Genomic DNA, 9,930 nt, shown 5'->3' on the forward strand with positions numbered 1-9,930 from the left:
TTGCTATAATCTTGTTAAAATACTTGTGCCTTCACATGGGAAGGATATTGACCATATGTTAGGAAAGAAACACTTGCACTTTGTGCGGTATCCTTGTTTTGATTTTTGTGTTTAGAAATGTTTAGATTGGACCAACATCGAGAAATGAGTTTTAAATGTTGTGACTGAAGCTTTGAGAAGACCTAGAATCAGAGTGTCGTTCCATTTGGTTCCAAACTTTAATCCTATACCAGAGACTGGAAAGGAAGTGATGTATAGCACAAGATGCTTTTCATAAATCACAGTTTATTTTAGTTTTACATGGAAAAGAAAGGTTGTGACAAGTTGATTGCAAGCTTTATTTTTTCTACCATCAATGACCATGTAAAGTTCTGCATGCGTGTTACATGCTCTGCATGTAAGCACAGTCTAATCCAATGTTCCAGAAAAAGAGAAGTTGCAAGTTTATTCCAATGTTACAGAGAAAAAGAAGTTGTAAGTAACAACTCAATTCCCCGTTGTTTTCCTTATTTCATGTAGTTTAAAGTATAACATACTACCAGCTTTTCGTGTATGTTTGTTATGTTTTATTTCTGAGAAGATGAATAGTTCAGCTCAAAAAAAAAAATTGTTTACCTTCACAATAAAGGTAATAACGATATATATTTTTTGTCATGTGTTACTTATTTGGGTTTTATGTCGCAAACTATTTTGGTCTGTAGCATGCACTTGCTAGCTTGCCTTGTCAACTTCAAATGTACCATGAGAATGTGCAAGTCACATTTCACGTGTTTGTTATGTCATGTATATCATACTGTACTTTTAAAATGAATTGTACATTGCAAATACGTAAGCAGGCCGACCAAAATTGTTTTGCCACAAAAGTAAAAACGAATTTACACTTTCCTCGTGTTCTCCAGAATGGTCAATTGGGAGTAAAATTGAACTTACACATAACCCCGATCAAAATGGACACATGGCCAAAGATGGTTAAAAATCAGAATAGTCATCTGGGATTAAAATCAAATTTACACATAACCCCGATCAAAATGGACACATGGTCAAAAATGAGTAAAAATAAAATTACTCAATAATAAAGCAAAACAAATTTTACTCTTCATTGGGTAAAAGAGGAGCTCAAATATGATCAAACCTTTACTCAACTAGGAGTGGTTAAAACTTTACTCAATTCTGACCATGTGGCCGTTTTACTCAATTTTTAGTGAAATTTTTCTTAGAGTGTATTGGACAAATCTTCATCGTCTTGTTGAAGTTCAAAATCAACAAGAAGAATAGTAACTAAGAAACTATTCAAAAAACAATTTTATATTTTTGTGTTCAAATAGTCTAACACCATAAATGACCGCAAGAAATTTAACACCAGCTTGATGTTTCATAACACCGGTTTTTGTTTGTTTGTTTGTTTGTTTTTTTGCAGCGTAACATCGCAGTCTATACTGCTTGGTATTTTAATCCATACTGCGCGCACTTATTTTTTCTGAGTGGTACAATGAGATGCGCACCCTTCTTGTTCATCAATTATTGTATTGACAACAATGAAGGACGCAAGCGGGTAACAATTATCGGCATTCTGTAAGAAAATGCATTAACATAAATTTGGTTTGGGTTAGTATTCCTCAAGTTGAAGTTCATATAAAAGGTAATTTCATCGTGTTTTCCACGTTTTCTCGTCTCTTCGTAAATTCTCGTGTTGATCGATCCGTGCTGTGGAATGCCTATTTTGCATTGTGTGCACACAAACCGTACCGTTCGGTAGGGCGGCATGGTGCTTTAAAATTTGTACCAGTCCTGCTGTACGTGTGTTTACAGATGAAAGGTCGGCAGGTGGGGGGGGGGGGGGGGGGGGGGGGGGAGGGGGGAGGGGTGTACCGAGCCTGCTCAGTTTAGCGTCTGTGAGTTGAAGTAATTGAAGCTAGCTTCAGTTCATTAAGTCGGTGGTTAAGCGTCTAAACTACAGACTTGATGAACTGAAGCTAGCAAAAAGAAAGAAAGAAAATTATGGATTATCATGGATTATCTAGTCCGTCGTTCCTGAAATGCTCAGTGGTTTATATTTAGACTAGTCCATGTTCAATACTCCACAGACTAAATCTAAGCGACGTTTGGGGATTCGGGCCACATAGTGTTTGACATGTTGGGAAAACCCGCTTCTAAAGATATAACGACCGGGGTGAAATGTCATGAAATGCAAACACTCCTGTGAAAGCTGGTTGCATCTCCATGTTGTGCCTGCAACGGAATATATATATCTGTCCTCATTGAAACTAAGTCTTAAGTATTTTGCTGAGGTCTTCAAAGTAAGACCACATGCAATCTAGTATGTGTTCACTCCTTCCTACAGGCTGAAAAGACAACCGATTGTGATCTCGTGACTAATGTTCTTCGGAGCCAGACAGAAATCAGCAATACTGAACCCGGAAGTGCAGCCCACTTGGTAAGCATACAAAACGATATCTACACACTTCGCGAGTGTTACTGAATATTGTGCCTGTCACGTATTTTTACAATTAATAATATTCTGATCGGAACTTATTACTGCTTGTTTGTTTGTTTGTTTGTTAACATTTCTGCTCTGAGTTCGCTGGTTTTGTCTTAACATGTTGAACCCCACAACTTATGTTTTTATTTGTCGTGTTTGTAATATAGAGTATAGTTAATAGTATGCCAAGCGGAAAAGCTGGCATAGCCCGTCACGATAACAGCTGTTTGCATAGATGTATCAATCATTGTTTCCCCTGGAAATGATTCCATGTCTAATGATTTTATCATAAATTGGGGCAAAGAGAAAGGAGTTTAGGGGATCTGGATACATGAGGAGAACTTGACACTGGTCAGACCTCTTCACGACTTCCTGTTTTTACTGTATTTGCAATTATGTTGTTTTCATAATCTAATAGGGTTTTTTGTGGTAGATAAATGCATGTTTGACGCAATAAAGCTACGTTTGTCAACATGACATCTAAATAATCACAAATAATCAAGACTGGTAACACTTTGTGCACTGCTTAGTCACAGCTATATAGATAGCGTGTAGATACGGTTGTAAACATCTTGATTGAATTACAACACCTTACAATGTTTACATGCGTAAATAGTTATGATGATGTCCATCTCCTCTTCCATGTCTTTATGATTCCATGTCTTTTAGGACAATTTCCTTCGGGACATTATGTACTTTTCTCTTGGTATAAAGAATTTAGTTGTTTAAGTTCTCAAAGAAGCAGTGGTGGAGATTTAATGACCTGAAGGGCGTTCGCTTTTGAAAGAAGATTAAGGAGTGATGTTGGAAGATAGCACCTTCTGTCTTTTTCCCCTTTATTTGTTTTATTTTTGTTTATTTAACATTTTGTCGTGTTTCTTTTTGTTTTCTTTTATTTGTTTTTTTGGGGGGGGGGGGTGTCATCCAAAATTGAGGTGAGTATTCTATTCAACAATGAAAGAGTGCTATCAAGATGATATACATAATACTGAAAACAGTTCACCAAATTTCTCACAAGATGGCACTGAATGCTCAAATAAAGATGAGGTTATTTACACACAAATGCAGACCTGTTAAGGTGTGTGAAGAAAGCCAGTAATGACAGTCAATTTATTCCCGCAGTCTTCAGAAATATTTCTCTGGACGCCGATATCATTGCATGTGATCGAACCAAGAAATGATATCATGTCCGTAGTGACTGTAGATCACGACTGTCTGACTTCAGTCACACATGGGCTGAAGAATCCTTCTTCAATTTAGGGTACTTCCATTACACCATTTACATTAAAAAAAAGTCTTCAACATCGAAGTCTGTTACAGTTTCCTAGAATATTGCTCCCGGCTATGTTTTTCCATGAAGGTTGGCATAGCACATTATAACTCCGGGAAGAAGCATTATCTTTGCGCCTAACTCTGCTATTGACGTAAAGTGAATAAACACAGTTCCCACATGTCCACCAAGACAAAGGGAGGCAGTATCTTCATGCAAATAAAAGTACAATAAGGGAATTTATATTTTGTATTACCTGTAAGGACTCCTTGTTACAAGGCATACCAAGGAGGTTTTACACATGGAGTTCCAGCTGGCTGTATTATTGAAACAGTTGTCAGATTTCTATTGATGTACAAAAGAATTCCACAAGTGCACTTGTGCCTTTGATGATCGATGTTCTAAGCCGCCGTCTTGCTAAGCAATCTGAAGATTCATTTTGAACGTTATCATAATGTATGCCATATTTTGCTTATTTATTTATTAAATGAAATGAAATTTCAATTAATGATAAAGCATGTAAAACAAAAGTTAATTCCGTCCAGAAATTTGGGCTAAAATGTAAATGAGAGATGTATCATGTGAAAGTGTTTAAAACTGTACCATCCTAGAAAGCTAGTTTTATCACTTTCCGCTTAATTTCCACAAGTGAAAATAACATAGAATAATTAATAAGTATAACTCTTTATTGATATATATATCAGATTAGTGCCCGGGTATGCCCAGTCGAGTAATTTTCATCTTTATTTCAACATGATTTGCTCGATTTCTATTCGCGCGTCCTCGTGTCTGTACCACCTACCATATATCTTCCTTTGAAAGTGGCTGGTGATTATACAAGAGACACGAGTCAATTGTCTTCGTATCTGCGCGGCAGATCCTGTTTGACACATGCTTCAAATATTTTTGAGTGGCGGCTTCGAGCATGGGATCAAAGCGAATAAGACGGTTGTGACTCCATTCTCCAGAACCTCCTTGGGCATACGGACAAACAGACGTAGGCCTAAGTTACAAGATAATGATTTCTGTCATTTCTCTCACATTTTCATTGATATTCTCTTTTCACATTACAACTTTTGTATACGATGTCACTTGTGGATATTCTCGCTACCGTAAATATACACGGTCATGATTTAAAGCGTCATCCCTCCTTTACAGCTGCTCGCATCACCTCAGTATATTCTGAAAAGTGTGTGTGTGTGTGTGTGTGTGTATGTGTGTGTGTTTGTGTGTGTGTGTTGTGCTATGAACAAGAATCTAATTCTATTCTAAGTCGACCCATCCCATGAAATTCTCACCAGACATCTAGTTAGTCTGATCTCCTCCAATCAAATATCATCATAAATCCCGGATAAAACCCGGATATAAAAGATATTCACACACGTCTTTTACATTGTGCTTCATTTATTACTTCGTTCTATCTTAAGAATGCATTAATTTTAACACCATGCCTCGACTAAATATTCCCTTTTCTATGCCTTTAGTAAATGCTTTAGGGAATGTTTCATATTTCTGCTAGTATTCGTCGATGTGTTTACCGCTATGGGATTCTTTTGCTATTACAGGACAGATAGACACCATGGCAACGTTTCATCAAATCAGCAGCCAGAATCTGGAGTGTCCTATCTGCCTGACACTTTTCAACCAACCTAAATCACTGACGTGTTCTCACATCTTCTGCAAAGACTGTCTGCAACAAATCTTCCAAACTCAGCCCAGCAAACAATTATCCATAACATGCCCCGTATGCAGAAAAGAAACGCCCCTTAACAGTGGAGATGTTAGTAAGTTACAAACAATCGTACCACTGAGTTCTCTCGTGGACGAAGTGAAAACCAAGAATCCAACATGCACAGTTTGTGAGATGGACGAAAATCCGCCAGCTGTGTCCTACTGTCTGGACTGTGGGAAATATATGTGTGGTTCGTGTGAAAAAGGCCACTCTAACTGGAAACTGGTCTCCAACCACGAAGTGGTGGCCATGAGTGAGGTGCTCTCTGGAAAAGTTCCTCTTGAGAGGCGACGGAAGTGTAAGAAACATCCTAACGATGATGAGGAGTATTTCTGTACCGTATGTCGGGAGTACAGTTGCAGCAAGTGCGGGATGGTAAGGCACTTACAAGCAGGGCATCGTATCGAAGAGGCGACTATCCATGAGGAAAAATTGAAGGAAAATATCAAGGAGTTACAGAAAGGGGCACAATTAAAGAAAACAGCACTTGAAAATCATATCGCTTTTATAAAGACACAGCGCAGTGAAATAACAAACTTAATGAAAAAACTCAATAATAACATCGACAAGACATACGAGGAATACATGCAGCGATTGTCAGCCAAAAGAGAGGCCCTGAAAGGTCAAGTGAAACGATGTTCTGACAAATTCGAGAAGGAATTACAAGTCATGGAAGAAGAGAGTCGACGAACACTCGGTCACATGACCGCCTTGGAAGAGCTGGTAACTAACGGCGTGAAGGTTCCGCTAGAGAAAGATGCCTTGTTTGCACACGACACGCTGTGCCAAGATTTGAAGAGCTTTCTTGAACGAGATGATCCTGACGACCAATCACCGAGATTTGTAGCAGAACGAGCTAAAAAGATTTCATTCTGTAAAGAAGCGAAGGTCAATGAACTTTGTCTTGGAGCTCTGGAAGGATACACGTGGGATGTCAAAGCTGAGGTAGAGCTCCCAGGCAAAGACAACATGACCTGTATCACTCTCGCACCAGATGGCAAGATGGCAGTGGGTTCGTGGAAAGGAGGGATTTATCTCTACTCCGCTGATGGCGACTTAAAGCAGATTGTGCTAAAGGATGTCAGCGTCTGTAATATCGGATACCTGTCTGATGGTCTGAGTGTTGTACGAGACGGAGAAAACAAGCTGTCACTCTACACTAAACAATGGGAGAAGCTCGACGTCACGTTCGAGGCTATAAGCTTTGATAAAGGAGGGTTTGGTGGTCTCACTGTGGATAAAGATGATAGTATTTATGTGGGTTATAGGAAATCCAAGATGATTCAGGTATTTACCCCAAGGGGCGGTTTTAAGGCAGTCAGGGAAATCATGTGTAGTGGATATATTATGCCTTGTCAATTATTTTATTGTCACACCACGAGGAACCTGATACTGACAGATACAGCAGCTGTCGTGTGCCTTGATGGTGTGGGGAAGAATGAGAATGTCATGCTTAAGGAGGGTATGTATGCCTGGCCAGCTGTTTGTCGAGATGATTCGGTCATTGTAGCCTGGGTGATACACGAAGACGGTCTCGTCAGTATCGATCGATATACGAAAGATTTGGAGCACGTCTGCAATATCGTCACTAATGTCAAAATACAAAAATCAGGAAGAGGTTGGTATTATCTACAAGAGTTTGAGAGTGGTGAGATAGCTTTCTGCACTACAGATAGACTCTACATATTTGAAGAGCTCAGCTGCAAAAGGTGCTACTTTCACTTTTCATCAGGATTAACTTTTTTATCTAAATTGACTCATTGTTAGGACCTCTTAAAGCTGAATTTCCACCAGAAAGTGTTTAGAATTACATTGAAAATTCTGTTCGGTTTCAAAATGTACCACATCCATTTTTGTTCGGTTTCAAAAAGTACTACATCCATTCCAATGACATCATGTGGAAATTGACCAATCAAAGAGCAGTACTGACTTGACCCCTCTACCATTGTCTAATGGCCTAATCTGTAAACAATAAAAGTTGGTGTTTGGCTTCCTATTAAAATCACCACGTAGATCTGACAAATATCTTGTAAAACATAATTATTGAAAACTTTTGCCCTACTTCACGCAGAACATCCGAACGGATGCTCTAGAAAGTGAATGCATGTGGGACGCTTGGCAAGTCGACACGTTGCCATGGGGTTGGCAACGCGATACGTGGATGGACAGAGTGTTACCATAATTTCCCACCTAGTGTGATGTGTGTGTAGGCAACGTAATCGGGTTAAATCTGCACTTGTGATGTAGTCTAGGATCCTATCATTACTTTACAACATTGTTTTATCACTATCAATCATTTGATTACTTGTGTATAACACGTGTGTACAAGCGCGCGACTGCAGACAGCAGGTGGCAAGCGCCCGTTGCAACCATTTTTATCATTACCACGTACGAAGGAAATGCGGCAGTCCGGCTACAGCCATCATCGAAAAATGAGACGGAAAGAGGAATATATCTGGTTGTTTTTGCTCCTGAACATAACAATTGTGTTGTTCATGAGGCTGCTATGTATCCAAATGATGTCTCACATACATAAGTATCTGGATATTAGCTTGAATATAATATTGGGTGAGAAACAAAAGCTTGAAATTAAGAACATTACACACTCTTGACCACAGTAAACCATGAAAATTAACGACTCAAATTTTCGGGGTCATCCCAGTAAACCGATACCCACGAGTCATACAGCCCACGAGTTCGACATTGAAAAACAGGTCCATGAGTCATACACCTCACGAGGCATACAGCCCATGAGTTCGACACTAGGCAAATAAAGCCCATGAGACCGACACTTAATGAAAACAATCCACGAGTTCGACAGATACAACACGGCGCGTAATGTGTCGGTCTCGTGGGCCTTGTTGGCTTAGTGTCGAACTGATGGGCTGTATGACCCCTGAGCTGTATAACTCATGGGCTGTATGACTTGTGGGCTGTATGACTCTTGGGCTGTTGTATGACTCGTAGGTGTCGGTCTCCTGACGTGCACCCAAATTTTCGTGGGTACTCTCGCCACGTGATAGTTCTGTATACAGGTTGTACACTTTGCCTAGCCAGTAATTTTGATCGGATAGTCTTACTTTATTGCAAAAGTGCGTCAGGACTGTAAAACCATTTAGACTGATTCTTATACAATTGTATCACAAAAATGGGCAGAATCTCTGCTTTCTAAAACCGTACATCCCAAGGATCCCGAGATATCCCGTGTGAAAGAATTGCAAGACATCAAAATATGCTCAAAGTGGCCAAATTTGGACTGCTCGCTGCAGACAAATCGACTCATAGGTGCGTTTTTGATCAAAAGTGCGTCTCTGCTACTAATCTTACAATAATGACATAAATACACACGAAAAATCCATGAAGTGTACAGTTTCAGAGTCCGGCACCCAAACTTTGCCACTTTCATTATCTAAACGTTGTGGCAGATTTTGTGGAAAGATTTTTTTCCTGTTTTAAGAGTTGACTCATCATATTTTGATCAAGCAATGGAGAAAAATGAAGAAAAAAAAATCAGTTACATAATAAATCATCCCAAGGAAATTGGGTGAAAAGGACTGGGTAAGAGAAAATGAGAAACGGCGGCGAAACTGAAGAAATAAGTGACTTGTGTGTAGTTCCATGCACTGCGCTTACTGTTAGTTACTTTGCTTTATAGGGTGTTGAGTTTGATACATTGATCGAGTTTGATCCATAAATTGTCCCCAAAGTTATGTAAGTACAAACACTTTGTAGGTATGGACTATGTCTTGTATGGCTTCACAGGTAATAATTGTGTGACAACTAATCTGAAGTCAAAACTACTTTGTGAATGTAAATTCTATGTCATGTAATTCACGGCACCTCGTCATACTCGGTCATGCTCAAAGAGCGTAGAAACCTACTACGCTCTTTGGTCATGCTTCTGTACGTATGACTGGACTGTCTGTGTATTGACACTTACAGTGCCTTACCTAGGATTATACTGTGCTATTCTATACGTGCATAATGTAATCACCAGGGCAGGAAAGAGGTGGTATGAAGCTTTGAACGCTAGATTCATATTCATTATTTTAATTTCACATTATTCTACAAGGTCACAAAGAAAGGTTCCTATTGCCAAACAAAATTTATAGTATAGCTGGTCCTATTACTCATCAACCGTTTTGATTTTATTAGCCTGATAAGAAAATCCCAGAACTTGAAATTCATGTAAAGAAATTGATAACATCGTTGAGAAAATACAGCACATTCAGATACTGCTTCCCTCTCTCCCTTTTCCTTTCGAAGGTCCACTGAAGAAAATTAAGAAAAGGATACAGGTAATGAGTAGCAGAGTATTCTACGGACACGTGAGGGGAGAATTCACAGAAAGCAAAAAAAGCAAAAATGAATACAAAAGAGGAAACGCCATGAGAAAAAGCCCGTGAGAGAAAACAAAAGGGAAAAGCAAAATCACATAGTGAGAATGAA

At 39.1% G+C, this 9,930-nt stretch overlaps 1 protein-coding gene across 1 annotated transcript; it reads left to right on the plus strand.

The window, feature by feature from the left end:
* Positions 1 to 2,222: 2,222 nt before the first annotated feature.
* On the plus strand, positions 2,223 to 8,185 carry LOC139717713 (E3 ubiquitin-protein ligase TRIM71-like). The gene is made up of 2 exons (XM_071629217.1): positions 2,223 to 2,434; positions 5,315 to 8,185. The coding sequence occupies exon 2, from the start codon at positions 5,329 to 5,331 to the stop codon at positions 7,246 to 7,248; it is 1,920 nt and encodes a 639-aa protein (XP_071485318.1). The 5' UTR covers positions 2,223 to 2,434; positions 5,315 to 5,328; the 3' UTR covers positions 7,249 to 8,185.
* Positions 8,186 to 9,930: the final 1,745 nt, after the last annotated feature.

Source organism: Diadema antillarum, unplaced genomic scaffold (assembly GCF_040938485.1).
Source record: "Diadema antillarum isolate AM-2024a unplaced genomic scaffold, OU_Dant_1.0 scf00000008, whole genome shotgun sequence".
In the NCBI taxonomy this organism is placed as follows: Eukaryota; Metazoa; Echinodermata; class Echinoidea; order Diadematoida; family Diadematidae; genus Diadema; species Diadema antillarum.

Coding starts and splice junctions, on each gene's coding strand:
- LOC139717713 (XM_071629217.1), top strand. CDS start 5,329: ATGGCAACGTTTCATCAAATCAGCAGCCAGAATCTGGAGTGTCCTATC.